General features: G+C 40.0%; 1 protein-coding gene across 7 annotated transcripts in view; it reads left to right on the top strand.

Moving 5' to 3' along the window:
* NUP214 (nucleoporin 214) overlaps nucleotides 1-26,817 on the top strand; it is a 104,546-nt gene that overhangs the window by 33,608 nt on the left and 44,121 nt on the right. For all 7 annotated transcript variants that reach the window (XM_030838525.2, XM_030838526.2, XM_060300292.1 and 4 more), the window contains 6 exons: nucleotides 4,968-5,150; nucleotides 5,880-5,965; nucleotides 6,071-6,154; nucleotides 11,880-12,140; nucleotides 12,891-13,052; nucleotides 15,199-15,298. In XM_030838525.2, coding sequence (XP_030694385.2) covers nucleotides 4,968-5,150; nucleotides 5,880-5,965; nucleotides 6,071-6,154; nucleotides 11,880-12,140; nucleotides 12,891-13,052; nucleotides 15,199-15,298 — 876 coding nt within the window. The remainder of the gene's footprint in view (nucleotides 1-4,967; nucleotides 5,151-5,879; nucleotides 5,966-6,070; nucleotides 6,155-11,879; nucleotides 12,141-12,890; nucleotides 13,053-15,198; nucleotides 15,299-26,817) is intronic.

Here is a 26,817-nt window from a genome sequence, read left to right as displayed (position 1 = left end):
CCGTGAGGTCACGGACTTTTAAGTGGGGCAACCTGGGTGTTGTGTCAGGGGCAGGGCTAGAAGGTGTTTAAAATTCAGTAAACAAAATTTAATACATTATATTCCACAACGTGGAGAAAAGGCTTTGTGCCCGACATGAGGAGCATAGATATGGGAAGACAGAGGTGAACATTGATCCTCCAGACACTGGCAGGGGGAAGGTTCTGTGGCCTGGAGCACTTGTCCCCGTGGGCAGTTGGGCCCCTTTAGAGATTTCAGAGCTTACTCCCCTGGTTCTGAATTCATGTTCCTCCCCATGTGAGAGAATGGCTTGACCTGACAGTGAGAACATTCTGCTCTGCTTGACAGTTGGATTTCTCTTTGCTAATTAATAAGTTGGCTTTTTAAAAAGTGCATGATGGGGAATTCCCTAGCGATTCAGTTCTTAAGACTGAGTGCTTCCACTGCAGGGGGCACTGGTTCCATCCCTGGTCGGGGAGCTAAGATCCCACAAGCTGCACGGCCAATAAAATAAAATAAAATAATAAAAAATTTTAAAATGAAAATAAACAATAAAAAGTGCATGATGCAAACAGAGAAGCCAGGCTCTTTGTTCTCCTTTAAACAACCCCATGGATTTTCTACTTAATGTGCTTTTTTTTTTTTTTTTTCCCTCTGCACTTGGGCTTTCTCTAGTTGTGGCGAGTGGGGGCCACTCTTCGTTCGTTGCGGTGTGCAGGCTTCTCATTGCGGTGGCTTCTCTTGTTGCGGAGCACGGGCTCTATCTAGGCACATGGGCTTCAGTAGTTGTGGCTCGTGGGCTTAGTTGCTCCCCGGCATGTGGGATCTTCCTGGACCAGGGCTCAACCCGTGTCCCCTGCATTGGCGGGCAGATTCTTAACCACTGCACTGCCAGGGAAGTCCCTTAATGTGCTTTTTTTAAGTTCCCTTTCTGTAGAGTTCAGATTCTTAAATCTGTACTATTTTTCTAGCACTTCTCTGTTTGGGGCCCTTCTCTAAATATTACCTTGTACCCTATTGAAATGCCTGTTAAAAATATATGTTGAACTAACTACCTTGTCACCAGAAAGAAGGGGGACAGTTGTCCCTGTCTTCTTGTAATTCTTTTGGGTGGGTGACCCCCCTGCTGCAAAATCGTGTGCTGTTCCTCTGTTTCTTTCTTTTTTTTTTTTTTAACATCTTTATTGGGGTATAATTGCTTTACAATGGTGTGTTAGTTTCTGCTCTATAACAGAGTGAATCAGTTATGCATATACATATGTTCCCATATCTCTTCCCTCTTGCGTCTCCCTCCCTCCCACCCTCCCTATCCCACCCCTCCAGGCGGTCACAAAGCACCGAGCTGATATCCCTGTGCTATGCTATGCGGCTGCTTCCCACTAGCTATCTACCTTACGTTTGTCAGTGTATATATGTCCATGCCTCTCTCTTGCTTTGTCACAGCTCACCCTTCCCCCTCCCCATATCCTCAAGTCCGTTCTCCAGTAGGTCTGTGTCTTTATTCCTGTCTTACCCCTAGGTTCTTCATGATGTTTTTTTTTCTTAAATTCCATATATATGTGTTAGCATAAGGTATTTGTCTTTCTCTTTCTGACTTACTTTACTCTGTATGACAGACTCTAGGTCTATCCACCTCATTACAAATAGCTCAATTTCGTTTCTTTTTATGGCTGAGTAATATTCCATTGTATATATGTGCCACATCTTCTTTATCCATTCATCTGATGATGGGCACTTAGGTTGTTTCCATCTCCGGGCTATTGTAAATAGAGCTGCAATGAACATTTTGGTGCATGACTCTTTTTGAATTTTGGTTTTCTCAGGGTATATGCCCAGTAGTGGGATTGCAGGGTCATATGGTAGTTCTATTTGTAGTTTTTTAAGGAACCTCCATACTGTTCTCCATAGTGGCTGAACCAATTCACATTCCCACCAGCAGTGCAAGAGGGTTCCCTTTTCTCCACACCCTCTCCAGCATTTATTGTTTCTAGATATTTTGATGATGACCATTCTGACCGGTGTGAGATGATATCTCATTGTAGTTTTGATTTGCATTTCTCTAATGATTAATGATGTTGAGCATTCTTTCATGTGTTTGTTGGCAGTCTGTATATCTTCTTTGGAGAAATGTCTATTTAGGTCTTCTGCCCATTTTTGGATTGGGTTGTTTGTTTTTTTGTTATTGAGCTGCATGAACTGCTTGTAAATTTTGGAAATTAATCCTTTGTCAGTTGCTTCATTTGCAAATATTTTCTCCCATTCTGAGGGTTGTCTTTCGGTCTTGTTTATGGTTTCCTTTGCTGTGCAAAAGCTTTGAAGTTTCATTAGGTCCCATTTGTTTATTTTTGTTTTTATTTCCATTTCTCTAGGAGGTGGGTCAAAAAGGATCTTGCTGTGATGTATGTCATAGAGTGTTCTGCCTATGTTTTCCTCTAAGAGTTTGACAGTTTCTGGCCTTACATTTAGGTCTTTAATCCATTTTGAGCTTATTTTTGTGTATGGTGTTAGGGAGTGATCTAATCTCATACTTTTACATGTACTTGTCCAGTTTTCCCAGCACCACTTATTGAAGAGGCTGTCCTTTCTCCACTGTACATTCCTGCCTCCTTTATCAAAGATAAGGTGACCATATGTGCGTGGGTTTATCTCTGGGCTTTCTATCCTGTTCCATTGATCTATCTTTCTGTTTTTGTGCCAGTACCATACTGTCTTGATTACTGTAGCTTTGTAGTATAGTCTGAAGTCAGGGAGCCTGATTCCTCCAACTCCGTTTTCCGTTCTCAAGATTGCTTTGGCTATTCGGGGTCTTTTGTGTTTCCATACAAATTGTGAAATTTTTTGTTCTAGTTCTGTGAAAAATGCCAGTGGTAGTTTGATAGGGATTGCATTGAATCTATAGATTGCTTTGGGTAGTAGAGTCATTTTCACAATGTTGATTCTTCCAATCCAAGAACATGGTTTATCTCTCCATCTATTTGTATCATCTTTAATTTCTTTCATCAGTGTCTTATAATTTTCTGCATACAGGTCTTTTGTCTCCTTAGGTAGGTTTATTCCTAGATATTTTATTCTTTTTGTTGCAATGGTAAATGGGAGTGTTTTCTTGATTTCCCTTTCAGATTTTTCATCATTAGTGTATAGGAATGCAAGAGATTTCTGTGCATTAATTTTGTATCCTGCAACTTTACCAAATTCATTGATTATCTGTAGTAGTTTTCTGGTGGCATCTTTAGGATTCTCTATGTATAGTATCATGTCATCTGCAAACAGTGACAGCTTTACTTCTTCTTTTCCGATTTGGATTCCTTTTATTCCTTTTCTTCTCTGATTGCTGTGGCTAAAACTTCCAAAACTATGTTGAATAAGAGTGGTGAGAGTGGGCAACCTTGTCTTGTTCCTGATCTTAGTGGAAATGCTTTCAGTTTTTCACCATTGAGGATGATGTTGGCTGTGGGCTTGTCATATATGGCCTTTATTATGTTGAGGAAAGTTCCCTCTATGCCTACTTTCTGCAGGATTTTTATCATAAATGGTTGTTGAATTTTGTCAAAAGCTTTCTCTGCATCTATTGAGATGATCATATGGTTTTTCTCCTTCAATTTGTTAATATGGTTTATCACATTGATAGGTTTGCATATATTGAAGAATCCTTGCATTCCTGGAATAAACCCCACTTGATCATGGTGTATGATCCTTTTAATGTGCTGTTGGATTCTGTTTGCTAGTATTTTGTTGAGGATTTTTGCATCTATGTGCATCAGTGATATTGGCCTGTAGTTTTCTTTCTTTGTGACATCTTTGTCTGGTTTTGGTATCAAGGTGATGGTGGCCTCGTAGAAGGAATTTGGGAGTGTTCCTCCCTCTGCTATATTTTGGAAGAGTTTGAGAAGGATAGGTGTTAGCTCTTCTCTAAATGTTTGATTGAATTCGCCTGTGAAGCCATCTGGTCCTGGGCTTTTGTTTGTTGGAAGATTTTTAATCACAGTTTCAATTTCAGTGCTTGTGATTGGTCTGTTCATATTTTCTATTTCTTCCTGATTCAGTCTTGGCAGGTTGTGCATTTCTAAGAATTTGTCCATTTCTTCCAGGTTGTCCATTTTATTGGCATAGAGTTGCTTGTAGTAATCTCTCATGATCTTTTTTATTTCTGCAGTGTCAGTTGTTACTTCTCCTTTTTCATTTCTAATTCTGTTGATTTTAGTCTTCTCCCTTTCTTTCTTGATGAGTCTGGCTAATGGTTTATCAATTTTGTTTATTTTCTCAAAGAACCAGCTTTTAGTTTTTATTGATCTTTGCTGTTGTTTCCTTCATTTCTTTTTCATTTATTTCTGATCTGATTTTTATGATTTCTTTCCTTCTGCTAACTTTGGGTTTTTTTTGTTCTTTCTCTAATTGCTTTAGGTGCAAGGTTAGGTTGTTTATTCGAGATGTTTCCTGCTTCTTAAGGTGGGCTTGTATTGCTATAAACTTCCCTCTTAGAACTGCTTTTGCTGCATCCCATAGGTTTTGGGTCATTGTGTCCCCATTGTCATTTGTTTCTAGGTATTTTTTTGACAGCACTCTGAAGAGATGACTGACTCCCTAGATTTCCCTGTACCCTTGGGCTTTTTCTTTTTCTTTCATATAATTTACATACAGAGAAATATGCATATCCTAAATATATAGCTGGATGAATTTTCCCCCATTTCTTCCCTGGAACCCATCTGAGGTTCTGTCTGGCTGTGCTGTCCTCTGCTGCAGGCCCGGTCCTGCACATCCTAAGCTGCTCTTTCCTCCTTACACTTTATCCTCATTAGGCTTTCATCCCCTTTTTATGTTCTAATAATTTCTTGATGTTTCTTTCCCACTAGTGGTTCTCCAGTTCAGTCTTCTCACTGTTACAGTTGTAGTCTTTTTTTTCCCATTCGGTGGGGAGTTCCTTTACTTGAACCATTCACATTTAATTCTTTCCTCCTTGCTCTCAACAGGCGCCTGTTTGTGCCAGAGCGAGAGACGCTGTTTAACACCCTTGCCAACAACCGGGAAATCATCAACCAACAGAGGAAGAGGCTGAATCACCTGGTGGATAGTCTCCAGCAGCTCCGTCTTTATAACCAAACCTCCCAGTGGGGCCTTCCCTTGGATGTCCCCTCTCAGAGCAGCACTCACAGGTGTGCAGGAGGATGGGCCTGTTAATGCCACGTGCACTCAATAAATGTGGTTTGATGAACGAATAAATAGAATTAGGTGGAGTAGTCTTAGAATGGTTCACATGTGGCTTTGAAAGTGACTCTGCTGTCTTTCACCTGTGTGAGCCTGGTCAGATTCCTCACCCTCTCTGATCCTTTGTTCCTTTGCCAAAAAGTAGGGCTAATAGTACGTGCCTCATGGCATTACTGGAGAGTTTAAAACTGAGTCTTTAAAGCACCTAGTAGTGTGCCTGATGAAACAGATGCTCATTAGATGATAGCAGATACTATAGTCACAGTATTATTGTTCAGTTGAAAATTAACTCTCAGGATTAGGTTGACCAATTTGTCTTGAAGCTCAGATTTATCATTTTGCAAGAGCGTGGAGATTTCAGACCCTGCAGTTAGACAGTTTACCCCTGAAGTTACCAAGGTGGTCTCGTGTTTCTGCCTTTAGGCTGAACGTGTAGATTTTAATTGCCCTTCCTGCTGGAGCCCCGTTGGTGGTGTGTTTGCTCTGGGGTTCGGATATAATATTGAGACTGTGATCTCTTTCCTCTTGGATTAGTTTCCTTGATTGGTCAGATTTTCCATTTCTGTATTGGGATGCTCTCACATCTTGCCTTTATGTTTAGGAGGATAATGTACCACCACCACCACCCTGATTTCTCAGGTCATAGTTGGTTCATATGTAACACTATCCTATTTCAGTTTTGACAGTGACCTCGAAAGCCTGCGCAATGCTTTGTTGAAAACAACCATAGACTTTCAAACCAAACCCTTGCCCAAAGTCGCAGGTAAATGAGTTCTTCCCGGTCTTTAAACTCTCTTTGTTCTCTTTCATCTACTGACATCTTAAAAACCGAGTCTTACGCATTTATGTGTTCATGAATTTCTTGCAGCTAAACTGTCCCCCGTGAAACAGGCACAGCTGAGAAACTTCTTGGCCAAGAGGAAGACCCCACCGGTGAGATCTACTGCTCCAGGTAGAGGAAACTGGTCCTGAATTTTTAGGATAAACCATATAGTACATGGTGTGGGAGTAGGATGGGGTGTGTGTGTGTGTGTGTGTGTGTGTGTGTGTGTGTGTGTGTGTGTAAGAAGCAGCTTATACATGGTCAATGAAGCAGTTCAAGGTAGTTATTCTGGCGTTTACACTGTGTTTTCTGTGGTCCTTAGGTTCTGTGGCAGTGGTTCTCAAGGGTTTTGGGGGAAGCTGAGCTGGCTCCAGGGGTCCTAGCCTCTGCTTTACCTAGAGAAGCTTTACTTTTCTGATTGGTATGGGGTTTTGAGTAAGGCTGCATTTGAAAAAAAGATGTTCTAAGAAAGGAGAAACAAAAACTACAGATTAGGGAATGATGGCTAAAAACACTTGCTGAAAAGAAGCCATATACCTGATAAATATTTTGTCATGAAATTGTCTATATAATTACCTGAATCTGCTTTTAAAGAAATATTTGTTAGATGCAACTGTAGGCATAACCCTGCTTTGCTCTAGTGCCTGTAAGTGCTTTTTTCTTTGAAACTATGTTTTGAGTTGAAATTTTTATTTTTTTGGCTGCATTGGATCTTCGTTGCTGCGCGCGGGCTTTCTCTAGTTGTGGCGAGCAGGGGCTACTCTTCATTGTGGTGTGCGGGCTTCTCATTGCGGTGGCTTCTCCTGTTGCGGAGCATGGGCTCTAGGCGCGGGCTCAGCACGCGTAGCCAAGCTTTTTGGAAAATCAGGATCCAGTTCAGGATTGTACATTGCATTAAGCCGCTGTCCTCTTTAGTCTCCTTTATTTTTCCTTTTTGATAGTTTTACTACTTAAGCTTGCCTCCCCAAACACCGTAATTTGGTTTTGCCTGTTTTTTGGGCTTTGGATACTGCGGAAGTCCATTTATTTATTCTCTGGATGGGTTTCTCTTACTCTACATCAGGTTTCTAAGAGTCATCCATGTTGCTGCATGTAGCTGTTTGTTTTTGTTGCTTCGGTGTATGAATATACTGCATTTGTTTATCCATTCTCCTTTTGGTGGACATTCACTGTTTGCAGTTTTTAGCTGTAACATAGTAGAATGTTGCTCTGAACATTCTTGTGCTTGTCCCTTGAGGTACACGTGTATGTCTTTTATGTGGTCTTGTGGCTCCGAGTGGAATTGTGTCTCGTACTCTTTCCCTGTGCTCAGCTTCAGATTCTGCGTGCAGTTCTCTTGTAGCAAGTCACACTTGGCCATCAGTGTATGAATATTCCAGCTGTTCCACAGCCTTGCAAAGCTTAATATTATCAATCTTTTTCCTTTTAACTCTGCTGGTGTCACCCTTTTATGTATTTAATTACCATTTGGGTATCTTCTTTTGTGAAGTGCCTGATTAAATCCTTTGCTCATCTGTCTGTTGGATAATCTGTCCTGCTGATTTGTAAAAGTTTTTATCAGTTCTTGATACCAGCGTTTTGTTGGTTATATGAGTTTGTAGTTATTCACTTTGTTGCTTTTTAGCCTCTTAGTATCTTTTGGCAAAGAGAAGTTCTTAATTTTAAAACAGATTTTTCAGCCTTTCTTTTATGGTCAGTTCCTGTTGTTCTGTTGAAGAAATCTTTCTCTACCTCTAGGTAACAAGAGTATGTATGCGCCTTTATTATTGTCTAGAAGTGTTAATGCTTTGCCTTTCCAGTTTAGATCTGCTATCTACCTGAAATTGATTTTGTTTAAACAACTTTATTGAGGCATAATTTGCGTATCATAACATTCACCTGTTGTGTGTAGTTTGACGATTTTTGGTAAATTTACTGAATTGTATAACCATCGCCACATTCCAGTTTTAAAACATTTCCATCACTTAAGAAGTTGCCTCATGCTGTTTGTAATCAGTTCCTATTCTGCTCCCAGCAACCACTGATCCGTTTTCTTGCTCTGTGGAACTGCCTTTTTTAGAAACTGCGTATAAATGGAATCATATGTAGTCTTTTGCTTTAGCTTCTTTCCCTTAGTATAACTTTAAGGTTCACCCATGATGTGTATCATGTATTAGTAATTCATTCCTTTTTATTGCTGAATGGTATTCCATTGCATGGGTAGACCATATTTCGTTTATACTATCTGGAATTGATTTTTGTGTATGATACAAAGTATGGCTCTCATGTCATTTTTTTGTATTTAGATATCTGATTGTCCCAACACTGTTTAGTGAAGATTCTTCCTCCCCGCTTAGTGGCCGCCTTTGTTGTAAATCGGTTTTCCTTATACTGTAGGTCTGATGGTCTGTACACTGATTAGAAACCACTGCCACCACTCTGCCTCAATTAACTGGTGCTAAAATAAGTCTCAATACTGGTTTTTTCCCTAAATCCTAAAGCTATGCTGTTCAATATGGTAGCCTATTCAAATTTAAATTAATAAAAATTAAATAAAGTAAAAAATTCAGTTAATCCCAGCAGCCACATTTCAAGTACTCACTAGGTACACGTGACTAGTGGCTACTGTAATGGGAAACGCAGACAGAACATTTCATCATCACAGAAGTTTCTACAGTCTCGAGTATGGGTTGGCAAACTGTTTCTTAAAGAGCTGGATAGTAAATATGTAGTAAATATGTAGTCTCTATGGTACCTAGTGAACTCTGCCCTTGTAATAGGAAAGCAGCCACAGACTGTATGTAAACAGATGGGCACGCCTATGCTTCAGTAAGACTTTATAAAAGCACGCAGCTAGCTCATGGTTGTAGTTTGCTGACCCATGATCTAGAATGTTCTGGCTCTTCTTGGTGCTTTCCGTTTCCATATTAATATTATAATTGCCTTGTTAAGTTCTACCACCCTCAGCCCTCAAAGACTTGAGATTTTGATGGGGATTGTGTTGAATCTCTAAATTGACTTAGAAGAATTGACATTTGTACAGTGTTGATCTTTCATTTCCTAGACATGGCGTATGTTTACTTGGGTCTTTAATTTTTCTAAATGTTTTCTGCATGGAGGACGTGCACATCTTTTGTTAGATTTATTCCTAAGTTTGATATTTTTGATGCTTTTATAATGATGGGGGCTTTTTCCTTAAATTTCACTTTATTTTATGTTAGATATAGTATATAGAAATGTACTAGATTTTTTGGTATGTTGACTGAATCTAGCATCTTGGCTGACTCATTTCAAATAATATGTCTGTAGCTATTTCTTGGACTTTCTGTGGAAACAATTATACCTTCCATAGATATGAACACTTTTGTTTCTGCTTTTTATTTAATTTTCTTACCTTATTTCACTGGCTAGGACCTCCAATGCAAAGTCCAATAAAAGGGGTGAGTAGGCATCCTTGCCTTTATCTCAAAGGGAACACTTTCTGTAGTTCCTCGTAAGATATGAGGTTTGCTGCGTCTACTGACATGATCATGAGTTCTACCCCTTCTTCTTCCTGTTAATGTGGCTTTCTGCCTGTCCTGATCTGAGCTAGCATTTAAGCAGAGTAAGATTCTTTAGGTTTTGGTGGTGCCCCCTTTCTAGTGCCAGGAAGGTAGCTGCAGCCTTGGTCACAGCAGGAAGCAGCATGTGTCAGCTGCGGAGGCAGCATCATTGGGACAGTTGAGCAGACCAGGCTCCTGGGCTCTGCAAGTGAGCATGGCCATTGCATTTTTCAGTTGATGGGTGTCCCTCCACCCAAATCCAATGAATGGCATCAGAAAGATGAAGGAAGGAAACTGAGAGCACCCCCAGGTGGTATCAGACCTTGGGAGTGAAAGTTATTTCCGTTTTCTATCCAGTTCCTGAAGTTGATGAGTCTGAGTCATCTCTTGTTGCTATTAACTCTCAGGAAGTGGGATTTTAGAGAAATTAGTGAGAGCATTGTGGCCCTAAGAGAGTGTGGGGTTTATATTAGTTTTCTGTGGATGCCGTGTAACAAATTATCACAAATGTAGTGGCCTATAACACTACCTGTTTATGATCTCACAGTTGTGTGTGTCAGAAGTCCAGGCACAGCATGGCCCTGCTGGGTCCTCTGCTCGGGGCTCACAGGCTGAAATCAGTGTTGGCTGGTCTGAGCTCTCATCTAAAGGCTCTGGGGAAGATCCCGCTTCTGAGTCGTTGGCAGAATTCGGTTCCTTGCAGCTATAAGACTGAGGTCCTCATTTGCTTTGCATGTGCCCCCGGCCCCCTTCCTCTGCAGTCCAGCAACAGCGCATTGAATGCTTCTGTGCCCCCACTTCTGCCACCTCTCTCTGCTTCCTCTTGTGCTTCTTTTCTCTACCTTTAAGGGCTCTTGAGATTCTACACTGGGCCCACCTGGAAAATCCAGGCTAACCTCTCTGTTCTAAGGTCAACTGATTAGTAACCTTAATCGTGTCTGCAAAATCCCTTTGACCATGTAATATAACCATCTAACAGAACATAACCATGGGTGTGGCACTGGGGGCAAGGGTCATGGGGTCAAAATTCTACCTAGCACAGGGTATTTTATATATAACAGAGTATTGTTAAGAACATGGTCTTTCGAGTCGGATACACGCCAAGTTTGAGTTCCGGCTCTACCACCTACCAACTTCGTGACCTTGGGCAAATTACTCAGCCTTTCTATAACCATAAAGTCAGATAACAGGAACTTCTAATTTAGATGCTTTGAGCAGTACCTGGTACCAGGTAAGTTCTCAATAAATGTTAACTGCAGTTTTACTGGTGGTGCTGGTGGTTATGGAGGGACTTGCTAAGTGACCCTGCTGCACACTGACCTGCATCAAAACACTTTGGTACAGTGCTGTCCCGTAGGACTTCCTGCAGTGGTGACGATGTTCTGGGTCTGTGCTCTCCAGTATAGCAGTTAAGCTGTGGCTCTTGAGCACTTCAAAGGGGGCTGGTGCAACTTAGGATTCCAAATTTTCATTGATTTACGTTACTTTTCATCTAAATAGCCACGCATGGCTGGCGCAGCCTAGCAGCAGCGCCAGCACACAGCGTTGGTTTTCACTTGCATTTATTTATGTTCCGGTTCCATTATGACAAATAAAATCTTGCAGAGTGATGTGCCTATAGGGCAAATAAGTCAGTAAATATTAGCAATACTTTAGCATAACTTGAGGAGGAGAGAGGGCTGTTTTTTGTTTGGTTTTGGGTTTTTTCCAATATACAGACAGTAACATGACTTCTGAAATTCACGGTAGAAAGTAACATGGCATATTACCCCATAGTTTATGGAAGGAAAAAAACAGGGAAGGTGAAAATCAATCTTCGATTTCAGTGATTTTTTTGTTTTAACCTAATTGATTCAGAAGAATGATTAGATTTACGTGGCAGTGTTTGAGACCCTCAGCATTGAGGACATGATGTCTTTTCCAGTTTGCGTTAGGCCTGTTCTCAGAAGTTTATTGTTGGAAGGCAGTGGCAGCACTGCGACTGTTTACTCTGCTCTGGAAGCTTGTCTGTTGCTTTTCTGAGACGGTGTTATTGCCTGTGAACTTCCTGCTTTTACACCAGCATGCATCCCCTCTCTCACCTCACATCATTTTTTTTGTTTAACAGTCAAAATGTTCTTGTCCTACACAGCTCGGTTTTGTAAAGCCCATTTGAGCAAAAAGTATCTTTGTTCGCATTCAGCAGCAGCTGCTTCCACATAAAATAAGTAATAATTAAGTCAATTTATAAATTGGATATTTCTCTAGCGGCAGTGAAAATTACATAGCTTTTGGACTTGAATTGTCTTTTGGACTTGAATTGTCTAAGTTGTGTTTTGTTTTGGGCTTTGTAGCCAGCCTGTCTCGGTCAGCTTTCCTGTCTCAGAGGTATTATGAAGACTTGGATGAAGTCAGCTCAACGTCATCCATTTCCCAGTCTCTGGAAGGTGAAGACACACGGGCATCCTGTAAGGATGACGACGCAGTGGTCCAGGTTCCCCGGCATGCTCCCGTGGTTCGGACGCCTTCCATCCAGCCCAGTCTTTTGCCCCAGGCGACTCCTTTTGCTAAATCTCACCTGATTCATGGTTCACCAGGTGTGATGGGAACTTCAGGTAAGTAAACAATGAGACAGGAAATGATCTTTTTTTCCCTAAGAGATCTCTAACTCCTGTAACTGGGTTTTATATTATCGCATCCATAAGTCATGGGTTCCAGCCCATTTCTGTTAATATTCTAGAAATTACAGGACAGATTCAAGAGGTGTGTTCCCCTTGAAAGTGGTTGGTAGGACCTGAGGAAGAGGATACCCTGCAAGGTTCACAGTTACTGCTTTACTGTGGAGCACAACTTGTGCCTTTCACGTCCCACCTCCTTTCAGCTCTTCCATTGTAGCCATTGTGTGCCTCAGAGTTCACCAGCCAGAACGCTCATTGTCTGTGTTGGCTCGCGGATGTGACCTGTGTTGTGCTGTCACACCTTATTTCAGAGCATCAGGACTTTGTATTGCAGTGACTTCTAAGAGGACAAAGCCGGGCATGAGGTACCAGAATGGAGAGATTTTATGAGAGGAGAGCAGGACATTGCTCTGTTTTGGCACAAAAGTTATATCTTGCTCAGTGTCAGAGGAAATGATCATGTGAAGTATTTTCACTAATAGAAGTAGGCAGGCAAATTGCCTGCAGCATCTTTGAAAGGTAAAAGTGCCAGCCTGTCAGGTTGCCAGTACTTTCCTATGTTAATGCTTAAGGATTTTTAATCTTAACGTTTTCCCTGCAACCACACATGGAGAATTTACCATTTTAATTTTTGCGTTTTCTTCTTCTCTGACCCACTCTCTCACTTAATTTATCTTTTTTCCTCAGTGACTGCACCTGCTAGCAAAATTATTCCCCAAGGGGCTGATAGCACAATGCTTGCAACAAAAACCGTGAAGCATGGCGCCCCTGGCCCTTCCCACCCCATCTCTGCTCCCCAGGCGGCCGCTGCAGCAGCCCTGAGACGGCAGATGGCCAGTCAGTCTCCAGGTAAAAACATCTATTTCAGGGGCTGATGGTGAGCTGTCTGAGCCCCAGGCCAGGACACAGGTGCCAAGAAATGGCGGGCTCTCTTTGCTGCCCTTCAGAAGAGAAGGCTAATGTGACAGGTCTCTCACCTCTTGGGGGAGAGAGTTCTGCGAAGGCAGAGACTTAGTCGGGAACTTTCCTTTGAAGAGGCAGTATTAGCTGCCACATTCAGTTAAGTGGGAGATCAGTGGGGTTTTTTGATGGAGTTGTTAATCCCTACTTTTGAATAATGTCTGCTTTAAGCCCAAAATTAATCTTCGCAGTTAGATCACCTAATAACATTAGAGTTGTCTGATGGTGTCTGAAGGATCCCAGCCACCCTCTGAGGTGGGTATAAGTATGCCCATTTTGCTTTTGAGTAATGTAAGGTTTGGAGAGGTGAAAGTCAGCTGACCAATACGTAACAAAACCCAGACTCCAACCCTGTGTTCTTTGTATTGTAGTACAGCTTTTTCTTAAGACTGCAAATTTAAGATGGAAACTTGACAGATGAAAACTCTAAGAAGCTAATCAGCTTTTGCATTTTGTCAGTGGTTTGTGGCTATCCGTAATTTTCTGCATTAAGATTTATAGGTAGTTCGCCTCGGGACCTCAGTTATCACTAGCTATCAGTCTTCACAAGCCAGTGGTTCTCAGCCAGAGGCTATTTTGCCCCACCCATCTCCCCTCCAACAGTTGGCAGTGTTGCTGCCATTTAGTGGGTAGAGGCCAGGAATGCTGCAAAAAAATCCTAAATGCACAAGACAACCCCACAACAAAGGATTATCCAGCCCCAAAATGTCAATAGTGCCAAGGTTGAGAAACTCGGCTATAAATCAAATATTTTTGTTTTAGCTGAATAAAATTATTTTTTAGTTCTGTAACTGCTTAGAACACATACCAATTTAGACTAAAATTTTAAAAGACTAAAAAAACATGATGGTTTTATTTAGACAAAAAAGAATTACCATTATATAATAAAGATTTCTAAGAAAAGTTCAAACATTAAAACACTTATTAAGCCATCTAAAATAGAAATGAAAGAGCAAAAACCGGAGAAGTTTTTAAGGCACTTTTGAGCCGTCTGAAAAAATAAGAAACCTTTGATGTTTTAAATATTTGTTGGACCAAGCAGAATCTTAGCATTGTGCTGAACAGGCCCCAAATAAAGCTGATTGAGTTGGTTATTTATAAACTTAAATCTGTCAGGATTTAGGATTATTCCACTCTCAGCAGGAGGTGGTGTGATGTCTATTATCATTTTGGAAGCAAATAGGTCTAAGGTGTAGGCACCTCTGAATGTGAAGGATGAAATACATGCGGTCACGGGCAAGATGTCCCTGGTTACCTCTCTGAACAGGGAGTGAAGTGAGCTGCCGTGGACCCACCGTCCTACCTGGGCTGCAGCTTTCAACTTTGCCCAAAGTATAGTTGGAAGAGACCTAAGAGCTTTGCTTAGGCCTTCTTAATAGTTAATTATGAAATATCATTGTCTTGGGCCACAGCTTTAAATTATAAGACACAAAAAAGGAGATATGAAAGCTGACAAGCCTAAGATAGATAAGTAGGTGTCAAGTCAATCCCTGTTGCCATTCCTTAATTCAGGCCTCTTGGCCTCATTTTTCACATTTTATTCACCGTGTCTGTCTCACTAAGGCATGAGCTTCTTTAGACAAGGAACTATGTTTTAGACCTTTTTTTGTATTCCCAGCACCTGAGTCCGACAATAATAAGCTCATGCGAAAGAGTGGTTGAGTGAATGAATGCATGATGGATGGCAGAAGCCCTTAGTCCGAGCACTGCTAATCCTCTAGCTCCTTCTGCCCTTTTCGAGGGCGAGCCAACAATATGGCAGGTATCTCAGCTCTACTGTATAAAAGCTGGCTAGGGAATTCCTTGTTTCTAAACTAGTACATTTGCTTAAATTGCATGAAGCTTCACCAAGTAACTTTTCTGAGTGGAGTAGGCCAGGTGCTTCGCTGAGCACAGTGCTGCAGGACGACCTAGATCTCCTTTATATAGTAAGTGCATTCTGCTTGAGTTTGTGTCCTAGTGATTCATTATACCTGGCTAGAATTTTTGATCCTTTACTGCAATTAATGTGCCTTTCTCTTCTCTATTTAAATAGCTGTCAGTACTTTGACCGAATCAACTTTGAAGAATGTCCCTCAAGTGGTAAATGTGCAGGAATTGAAGAATAATCCTACAGCCCCCTCTGCAGCGATGGGGTATGTTACTACTTTTCAGTGTGTTTAAGCCCGTGAATTATTCTGTAATAGTGGTGAAGTGCCTGCAGGGGGCAGCATTGCCATTGTCAGAGTGTGCCTGTTTTTCCTGCAGAAATGTAGGTTATAAGAGGGGTGGAGTGGACAGCTAATCTTGGGTACACAGTTGGGTTTTCAGGAGATTGTCCTCTTCAACTGGCAGTAGCAGTTGCCTCATAAACCTTCAAAGTCTTGGTGATATATACTCAGTATGCTGTTTGTCATGTGTAAGTCTACATATGATACACATTACAGTTACTAAGTCAGGTAAGGTGTGGGGTTTGATTTTTGATTTCTTTTGTTTTTTAATACTCTTGGGGCTCCTGAGTTGGCAGTTCGACTCTAATGCAGACTGTTGATTCTGAAAACCCAGTGATGATCTTGAGATTGACCGTCTCTCCTCCCTTCCTTCCTGTCTCCAGGCATTCCTGTTCTTTCAGGTTTCTCATACCTTTTGTATGAAAAAACAATCTTTTAAAAGGCACCAGCTCTGTTTGGAGACGTCTAGATTGACTTCATGCCATATCTGAGGGCCAGATCATTGCTGCCAGAGCTGACTTTTCTTAAGTCTGAATCTGTGTTTAGAATTCAAGGTATTGACTCCGTGTCACTGTTCTGGGCAGCACGGTTCATAGAATATGCTTGTGCCCTGTTGCTCTGTGTATTTGTAGCCAGGAGCTCTTCAGTGTGGCTGAAGAAGGAAGAGTTGAGGGCCGTTTCCTCAGTCTGAATGTAGGGATCGTGAGAACCAGTGTCATTCAGGCATTTAGAGTCTGGTGCCCATTACTAGTCCAGCGGTGAGATGAACAGCCACAGACCCTGTGTTTTTTCCAGTTTACATTAGCTCTCTCCCACTCCCCTGCCCCCAGGTCTGCTCACTGTTCTGTTTTGGCTTTATCGAGTGGCCCTGCTGCACTAGACCACTGGCCTCTTTTTGCCACATTGGTCCATTTATCAACACTCCCAGGAATTTCTTAGTTATCTCAGGGCCATACTAACAGCCAAAAACAAGCCTACTCGCTTTCCTATCTTGTAGTGACCTTGAAGCTTTGGTATGCTGTTTCGACCAAGATGGCATTTGTGGTCGTTGTGAACTTCTCAAGGGAAAGAACTATGCATTAGAGTTTGGGAATTATAGCCAGATTCCTAGTGTAGGGTAGGCAAAGAAAAGCCACTGCAAGGCAGAATATTACATAAGATAGGAAAATCCAGCTTAATGGTGAAAGAAATATGGTCTGGTATTTCTGAGATATTTTAGCTGTTAACCATGTGTGAGAAGCACCTATTGGTGATTTCCTTTATCTTATCTCAGGCTTTGTTTCCCTCCAGGGTTCCTCTGAGCTAATCATTGATAAGGGCTTTGTTAAAGGAGCAGTGCTGAGTTTGCCCTTTTTTCTGACTTAAGAAAAATAGACACAAAACTTAAAAAGGAATCAAAGAAAATCTCTTCCTTTCCCCACAGAATGTGGACTGTGGTGCAGTTATTTAACTCGTAAGCCCAGAGTGGTGCCTGGAATGCAGTTCCTTTTTAATAACCACTTGTTGAATAATAGGTGAATCTAAGCATAATTGACAAGTAGAAATTGGTATTTACCACCTCCCCCAATAAGAAAGCTTGAGAGGGAATTACATTCATTATAAAATTACTTTCAGATTCTCTTAAGCAGTAGTTTGGTAAGTGTATTTTAAATATTTAATTTTGCATTTAACTTTTTCTGAGTAATATCTTAAAGAGATTTATTATAAGATGAGCTTACACATTTCTTGCAAATCAAAACTACAGTGAGGTATCACCCCACACGGTCAGAAGGGCCATCATCAAAAAATCTACAGGGCAGGGCTTCCCTGGTGGCGCAGTGGTTGGGAGTCCGCCTGCCGATGCAGGGGACACGGGTTCGTGCCCCGGTCCGGGAGGATCCCACATGCCGCGGAGCGGCTGGGCCCGTGAGCCATGGCCGATGAGCCTGCCATCCGGAGCCTGTGCTCCGCAACGGGAGAGGCCACAACAGTGAGAGGCCCACATACCGCAAAAAAAAAAAAAAAAAAAAAAAAAAATCTACAAACAATAAATGCTGGAGAGGGTGTGCAGAAAAGGAAACTGTCCTACACTGTGGGTGGGAATGTAAATTGGTTACAGTCACTATGGAGAACAGTATGGAGGCTCCTTAAAAAACTAAAAACAGAACTACCATGTGACCCAGCAATCCCACTGCTGGGCATATACCCGGAGAAAACCATAATTCAAAAAGATACATGCATCCCAGTGTTCATTGAAGCACTGTTTACAATAGCCAAGACACGGAAGCAACCTAAATGTCCGTCGACAGAGGAATGGATAAAGCAGATGGGGTACATATATACAATGGGATATTACTCAGCCATAAAAAAGAACAAAATAATGCCATTTGCAGCAACGTGGGCGGACCTAGAGATTGTCATACTGAGTGAAGTAAGTCAGACACAGAAAGGCAAATATCATATGATATCACTTATACGTGGACTTTTTTAAAAAAGCGTACAAATGAACTTAACAAGACAGAAGTAGAGTCATGGAGGTAGAAAACAAACTTATGGTTACGAGGGGATAAGGGGGGGAGTGATAAATTGGGAGACTAGGACTAAGATATACACACTACTATATATAAAATAGATAACTAAATAAGAACCTGCTGTATAGCACAGGGAAGTCTACTCAATACTCTGTAATGACCTATATGGGAAAAGAATCTAATAAAAAAGAGGAGTGGATATATGTGTATGTATAACCGATTCACTTTGCTCTACACCTGAAACTAACACAACATTGTAAATCAACCGTACTCCAATAAAAATTTTAAAACAAAAGCAAACAAACAAAAAAGATGAGTTTACACATTTCTGCCGTTGGTATGTCTTATGTTCATTGGCCTCATCCCTTATATTCACCTCCTGTTTTCAGGAAGAGGGTTTATCTGGAGCAAACCCATGGCTATCTAGACTCCTCTCCAGTGCTCAGTCACTTGATTCAGCAGGTTCCTAAGGGGTGTCTGCCATGAGCATGATAACACCCTGGGTATTTGGGATCCAGTTGTGAGTAAGACATACCAGGTCCCCGCTTTCCCGGCACTTAGATCTTAGCAAGAAGACAGCCACTAAACGACCCATTACATCGACAGTTCTCTAACTGCAGTGTAATGAGTTGGATGAAGGAGACGTACAAGGTGCTAAGAAGGCACACAGTGAAGCCATCTGGTTGAATCTGGGGCTGATGAGGAGGTTGAGAAGGAAAAGTTGTTTTAGCTGAAAGTTGAGCAGTGACCAGAAGCTGCCAGGCAGAGTAGAGAGAAGATTGTTATAAACGGAGGGTGCAGGATGTGTAAAAGCCCAGACCTGGGAAAGGACAGAGCATGTTTGAGGTGAAGGTAAAAGAAGGCCAGTATGTCTAGAGACCTGGCAGGAAATGGAGGATGAAGAAAGCAGGGCTGAATGAGGTTAGAAATACGGTGGGATTTTTGGTTGGTTGGGTTTTTTTTCCAAAGCACACCGGATAGATCATTACTTTCAGGAATTTTGGCATTCGTTTATTCATTCTTTCTACAAATACTTTATGAGCATTTCCTGTATGCCACACACTGTTCTAGGTGCCAGGGATAAAGCAGTTAACAAAACAGATTCCCAAAAACCCCCAAACCTTGCCCTTGTCACAAAGAGACAAATGGTACATAAAATATATAGTATTTTAGGTGGTGATAGATATGATGGAGAAAATTAAAGCAGAGAAGGGGTTTAGGGACTGTTGTCTGGACATGGGTTACAATTTTAAATAGGAACAAGGAAGGTGCTATTCATACATAGCTAATGACTAAAATATTTCAGAAATATCAGACCATATTTCTTTCACCATTAAGCTGGATTCTCCCGTCTTATGTAATATTTTGCCTTGCAGTGTCTTTTGACACTTAACATTTGAATAAAGACCAAAGACCAGAGAGCAGGTCGCATGAATATCCTAAGGAAGAAAGCCCCAAGCACCAGGCCTGTAGTGAGAGCATGTCTGGCAGGTTCAGGAAGGAGCCAGACAGCCACTGGTGGCTGGAGGGAGAGGGATAGCAGGGCCGGGGCCCAGGATACAGGTCTTGTAACATCTAGTAAGCCTCGGTCAGGACCTGGCTGACCAATGGATGTTGAGCAAACTGATCGGATTTATGTTTCCTTTATTAAAAGCATTTAGCAGTTTTTTAAAATATTAGGGTGTGGGTTTCCCTGGTGGCGCAGTGGTTGAGAGTCCGCCTGCCAATGCAGGGGACATGGGTTCGTGCCCTGGTCCAGGAAGATCCCACGTGCCGCGGAGCGGCTGGGCCCTTGAGCCATGGCCGCTGAGCCTGTGTGTCTGGAGCCTGTGCTCTGCAACAGGAGAGGCCACAACAGTGAGAGGCCCGCGTACCGCAAAAAAAAATAAAATAAAATATTGGGGCGTAATTAACACACAGTAAAATTCACCTTTTTTTTAGTGTAAAACTCTATGAGCTTTGATAAATGCAGATAGTTCTCTTGACCTATGGTTTTAGCAGGAAGCTTCTGGTTCTTATATTGAGAATAGATGAAAAGGACTGGAGTGAGGAATGGTAGAAACAGGGAGAACAGTTAGGAAGCTTTTTTTTTTTTTAATTGTAAAATATATGTGTAACAAAATTTATTAATTTAACCATTTTTAAGTGTACAGTGACATTAAGTACATTTACAGTGTTGTGTAACCTTCACCACTATCTGTTTCCAGAACTTTTTCATTATCTCACACAGAAACTGTAGCCATTAAATAGTAACTCTTTACTCCCCCTTCCCTCTAGTGTCTGGTAGCCTTTATTCTACTTTCTGTCTCTAAGAATTTGTCTGTTCTAGGTACATCATATAAGTAGAATCATACAGTATTTGTCCTTTTGTGTCTGGCTTATTTCGCTCAAATTTTCGAGATTTATGTATGTTGTAGCGTATGTCAGAATTTCATTCCTTTTATGGCTGAATAATATTCCATTGTATGCATATGTCCTATTTTACTTATCCATTCATCTGTAAGTTGACACTTGGGTGTTTCGCCTCTTCTTGTACAAGTATCTGTTGGAGTCCTTGCTTTCAGTTACTTGGGGTAATGTTTTAGGAGTGGAATTGCTAGATCATATGGTAATTCTGCATTTAGCTTTTTGAGCTAAACGTAGTTCAAACTGTTTTCCAAAGCAGCTGCACCATTTTACATTCCCATTAGCAATGTATGAGGTTCCAATTTCTCCACATCCTCACTAATATTTGTTATTGTCCATCTTTTTGATTATAGCTATCCTAATGGGTGTTACATGGTATCTCCTTGTGGTTTTGATATGCATTTCCCTTATGACTAATGCATGATAATTGGGAGTCTATTCATGTGCTTATTGGCCATTTGTATCTTCTTTAGAGACATGTCTATTAGATCCTTTGCCTGTTTTTTAATTGCGTTATTTATCTTAATTGTTGAGGTGTCATATTCTTTATGTAATCTAGATTCAAGTCCCTTATCAGATACATGATTTGTGAATATGTTTTCTCATTCTTTGCATAGTTTTCACTTCCTTGGTAGTGTCCTTTGGAACAACAAAATTTTTAATTTTGATAAAATTCAGTTTATGTTTTTCTTTTGTTGCTTGTGCTGTAGGTGTCTTACATATAGGTATGTGTTTAAGAAACCATTGCTTAATCCAAGGTCATAAAGATTTACTCCTATGTTTTCTTCTAAGTTTTATTGTTTGAGCTCCCACATTTAGGTCTTTGATCTGTTTTGAGTTAATTTTTGTAAATAGTGTGACTTTGTGGTCCAACATCTTTCTTTTGCATGTGGGTATTCAGTTGTCCCAGCACCATTTGCGGAAAAGACTCTTTTCTTTTCCCCTTTTGAATTGTCTTGGTGCCCTTGTCAGATTGATCAGTTTTCTTTCTTGTCTTTTTTTTTTTGCGGTATGCGGGCCTCTCACTGCTGTGGCCTCTCCCGCAGCGGAGCACAGGCTCCAGATGCACAGGCCCGGCCGCTCTGGGGCATGTGGGATCCTCCCTGACCGGGGCACGAACCCGTGTCCCCTGCGTCGGCAGGCAGACTCTCAACCACTGTGCCACCAGGGAAGCCCGATTGATCGGTTTTCTAATGTTAAACCAATTGTTGGTAATGATGTATTGTCCTTTTTTTTTAATATATGGTTGGATTCAATTTGCTAAAATTTTGTTAAGAATTTTTTCATGTCTTAATGAGCGATGTTGGTCTGTAGATTTTGTTTTTTTGTAATATCTTTGTTTCATTCTGTTATCAGAGTAATGCTGGCCTTACAGAATGAGTTGGGGAGTGTTCCTTTTCAGTTTCGTGGAAGAGTTTATGTAGATTTGTTATTATTTCATCCTTAAGTGTTTGGTAGAATTCACCACTGAAGTCATTTTGGCTTGGAAATTTCAGTTTCTTTAGTAGATATAGGACTATTCAGCTTATCCACTTCTTGAGTGAACTTTGGTAGTTTGTGTCTTCCAAGAAATATGTTCATTTCATTTGAGTTGTCAAATTTATTGGCATGACATTTTTTGTAATAGTCACTGATTGTCATCCTTTTAATGTGGATAGAATTCATGATTTCAGTTCCCTCTTTCCTGTTAGTGGTAATTTGTGTCTTTTTTTACCTCATCAGTCTAGCTAGAGGTTTATCAATTTTATTGATCTCAAAGAAACCAGCTTTTGGTTTCATTGATTTTTTTTCCTATTACTTTTTTACTTGGTCTTTATTATTTCATTTTCCTACTTACTTTGGGTTTTATTTACTCTTTTTTCTAGTTTCTTAAGGTAGAAGCTAATGTCATTGATTTGAGACTGTTCTTTTCTAATACAGGCATTTTAGTGCTATAAATTTCCCTCTAAGAATTGCTTTGGCTACATCTCACAGATTTTGTATATGTTATTTTTCATTTTCATTCAGTTCAAAATACTTTTTTTTTATACTTATGGATTATTTTGAAGTGTGTTATGTAGTTTCTAAATAACTGGACATTTTCTAAATATCTTTTTGTTATTGATTCTCAATTTAATTATTGTGGTCAGAGAACATGCTTTGTATGACTTGAATTCTTTAGATTTATTCAGACTTCTTTTATGGCCCATAGCTGGGATCAGCAAGGGTTTTTTTTAAGGGCCATATAGTAAATATTTTAAGTTTGTGGGACATATAGTCTCTGTCTCAACTACTCAACTCTGCCATTGCAGCCTGAACGCAGCTGTAGACAAACTGTAAATGAATGGGCATGGGCTTTGTTACAGTAAAACTTTATTTACAAAAACAGGCAGCTGGTCTTTAGTCTGTAGTTTGCCAGTCCCTGACCTAGAATATCCATCATCTTGGTAAATGTTCTGTGTGCACTTGAAGAGAACATGTATTCTACTCTTGTTGGTTGGAGTGTTCCATAAATGTCAATTAAGTTAAGGTGGTTGATAGTGATAATTTTCTGTCTGCTTGTTCCATCAATTAATGAGAATGGTGTTGGTATTTTCAACTATAGTTGTGGATTTATTTTCCTTACAGTTCTATCAGTTTTTGCTTCATGTTGAAGTTCTGTTATTAGTTACATAAATGTTTAGGATTGTTACATACTCTTGAAGAAATGACCCAGTTTGTCATTACAAAATAACTCTCTTTCTCCCTTGTAAGATTAATTGCTCTGAAATCTACTTTCTCCTATGTTAATGTAGCCAGTCCAGCTTTCTTTGTTTAGTGCTAGTGTGGTATAGCTTTTTTATCCTTCCTTCTATTTTAGACCTATCTTGTGTCTTTATATTTAAAATGGGTTTCTTGTAGACAGCATGTAGTTGGATCTTTTTTTTTTTTTATCCAATCTGACAGTCTGTGACTTTTAATTGGAGTACTTAGGTCATTTACATTTAATGTGATTATTAACATGTTTGGGTTTTAATCTGTTATATTGCTATTTGTTTTCTGTCTGTCCCATTTGTTCTGTGTTCCATTTTCCTCTTTTTCTGCCTTTTGGATTTAGTGATATTTTCATGATTCTCTTATCTTTTTCATTGGCTTATTAGCTATACCTCTGTGTGTTATTTAAGTAGTTGCATTAGGGTTTATAGTACACATCTTTAACTTATCACAGTCTATCTTCAAGTGTGATTATACTGTTAAAATATAGTAAAAGAATCTATAACAGTATTCTTCTATTTCTCCCCTCCCCACCTTTGTGCTATTGTTGTATATTTTCCTTCTACCTATGTTATAAATCCCATGATATGTTTTTATAAATAGTTGATTATCTTTTAAACAGAACTAAATTAGAAGAAAAATATCTTTTCTTTTCGCATATAGTTATCATTTCCGGTGTTCTTCATTCCTTTGTTCAGTCCCAGGTTTCCATCTGGTATGATTTTCCTTCTGCTCAGGGACTTCTTTAACATTTCTTCAGGTTTAGATCTGAATTCTTCCATCTTTTGTGTGTATTCCAGAGTCTTTATTTCATCTTTATTTTTGAAAGATATTTTTCCTAAGTAAGGAATTTTAGGTTGACAGTTTTTTTCCTTCACTGACTTAAAGATGTTGCCCCACTTTAAAAATAATAACTATAGTAATTACCATAACCTTAAAAAAAACTCTCATTCTTTTATTTTTCTTACTACAAATGTTCATTGTAGATAGTATGAAAATCTCAGATAGTTTAAAAAAGAACAAAATTTAAATTACCTTTATTCCCACTGCAAATGTTTAATCACTGTTTGCATTTGTCTTCATCTTTATTCCATGAAAATTTAGTTTTTTAAAGTAAAATTTGGAGGGAGTTCCCTGGTGCTCTAGTGGCTAGGATTCCTCATTTTGACTGCCGTGGCCCGGTTCAATCCCTGGTCAGGGAACTGAGATACCGCAAGCTGCATGGTGTGGGCAGATAAACTTAATTGTTAACATTTTTCCATGTCATTATAAATTCTTAAGAATCCTGTTTCCATATTTAATATAGGTCTTTTTTAAAGCTGTAATGCAGTTCCAATTTGCATTATTTAAGTTACTTGGCACCTAGACATGCGTGCAAAAACTACAGTTTGATTTAGCAGACTTTTAGATGATATTTTGGAAAGCCTTTGAGTCTTCAGAGACATAAAATTTACCAATAGGGCACAGTAGTTGGTGGTAACAAGACATAGGAAACACCTAAAAGTGAACTGATAGCTTTTTTTCCTCTACTGACTGATAATTCAGGGATGTGCTTCTTATGTTGTTACCAACAATGCTAAAACAATTTGACACTTAGATAATTTTGCATGCTTGCAGCCATATCTGTTGGATAAATTCTCAGTTGTAGGACTGCTGAGGCAAAGGAGATATCCATATATGTGAGTGTATATACATACATATAATTCTTACAATTGTTGTCAACTTTCTCTCAGTAGAGCTTATACCAATTTCTCCTTCCCACAAGCAGTGTGTGACAATCTGGTTCCCCATATCTTTGCCAAGATTATCAAACTTTACGATTACTACAGTCCGATAGGTGAAGAAATGAACTGAGAGCTTTTGTTTTCAATATCTTCTATTATTTTCTTTTTCTCTCCTGATTTATTTCTTCAGTTGCTCTTGTTAAGTAGTCCTGTCCCCTTACTTGCTTCACCTTTAAATAATTACAAAAAAGTCATAGTTCATTAAATAGTTAACTTTAGTAGCTTTCACAGTTTAGATCCACTGTGTCATATGTGAATTTATAAAAAGATGTACATGATAATGAATCAGACTTACCAAAATAAAACATAACCAGGTCTGTTTTTTAAGCTCTTTAAAATGTTGAAATAGGTAGAAGAATGAGTAGTTGGCCCCTTTCACAACAATAGTATGAATATTTGCCTTGTTAAAGTTCATTAAAGTTTAAGGGACCACTAAGAAAGGGCCTAGGCAACATCTTAATGCTTCACAATCTTAACAACCCAATTTGATCATTGTGTGTAGAGTACACAGCCCTAGAATGTGTGCATTAGCCTGCCTGTGTCAGCAGGCAGTGCTGATAGGGTGTGGCAAAAAGACCAAAAAATGGCTTTCCTGTGTTCAAGGCAGTGTTTGAACGAGGTTTGTTGTGACATTTTTTGATGTTTATCATACTTGATATGCTCACCTCCACTTGTGTATTAACTTTTATCAGGATGGTCTGGGTAATGGAAAGTCGGAGAACTTAAGTTCGGTTGCAGTTGTTTTTCTCCAAGAACCTAATTTTACTACTCTTAGTGACCTGTGTAACTCCATTCCTCCTTTCTAAAGCAGTGCCCTAGTGTTGGCAGTAGTATAAATGTCATTTGTAGACTCAATGTAGTAAATATATGTGACAGTGCCATTTTCTGCCTGTGGTCCTTTGGCTTCTGCTTTCAGCTGTGGAACAGAACATTTCAAATGAATTTCCAGTGATCTCTTTTCAGGTCCATACTGCTAGAAAGTAGAATACAGTCCTCCAAAATAGGACAGTTCCAAGTTTAGCATTTCCATCTTCTCTTGAACATTGCTAGCTGTTGATTTCCATTGTTTTGGTTCACAGTCCCGCACAGGTCTTTGAACACGTTTGTTTGGTAGTACACTGTTCTTTTCTGTTTGTGCTCTTGGATCATCGTGGGTCCGATTAGCCAGTAGGTTTGTTAGCTGATGGCACTGAGCAGCATGTCTCTGCGGGTTGTCATATGGCCCGGTGTGTAAGTACTGTGAATCCTAATTTTGTGTGTTTGGGGATTTAGGACACCCAAGAGATTTATAGCATTATCACAAGTAAATAGAACAATAATTACACTCAGTCTGCTTCATGCATGATTTAATTTACCGTCATGTCATAACTAAGTTTAGGGTGCAAAAAATGTTCTAAAATTGGGTGAACTGCTGCTTTTCTTTTTATTTGTAGTTTATTTTTTGCTTATCTTTAAGAAAGCGTGCAAGATTTTCATTGCCCTCGTGACTCGCCTGAGCTGCAGCCATTTTTCCACCTAAGTCTGCTGTGTCCGCCCAGGGATTTCTCAGCCCCGGCATCTCACTCACACATTCCTTTTCTCATTGGAGAGTCAGCAGATGAGGGAGCAGTGTCCCTGCGCACCTGTTTGGTGGAGCGTCTCAGGGGGACAGGGGTGTGTCTCTTCAGAGAGGGACACACTTACAGCTCCTTCTCTCTTCAGTAGGAAAATAAAGAGGTTCTGTTTCATTGAAAATAACTGCCTTTTTTCTCCTCTCTGAATCTAATAAAGTTTGTTTGGGAAGGTTCCTGTATTATTCCAGGAGAGTATCCTGAGGTGACTGTAAGATTATTAAAATGTTTGATAATTTTTTTCTATGAGGCATGGGCTTATTTTTGTGTTTCCTCTTCCAAGTTAATCTTTCAATGGAAAATTATTAATTCTCCCTAAATGAGAGTTCTGAAAAATAAAACCAGGTCCTATAATTGCTATTCCTATGCATACTAGTCAAAGTAGCTCTGCGCTGAGGACA

This window comes from Globicephala melas, chromosome 6 (genome assembly GCF_963455315.2).
Source record: "Globicephala melas chromosome 6, mGloMel1.2, whole genome shotgun sequence".
Lineage (NCBI taxonomy): Eukaryota > Metazoa > Chordata > Mammalia > Artiodactyla > Delphinidae > Globicephala > Globicephala melas.
This window is presented reverse-complemented; position numbering and strand designations above follow the sequence as displayed.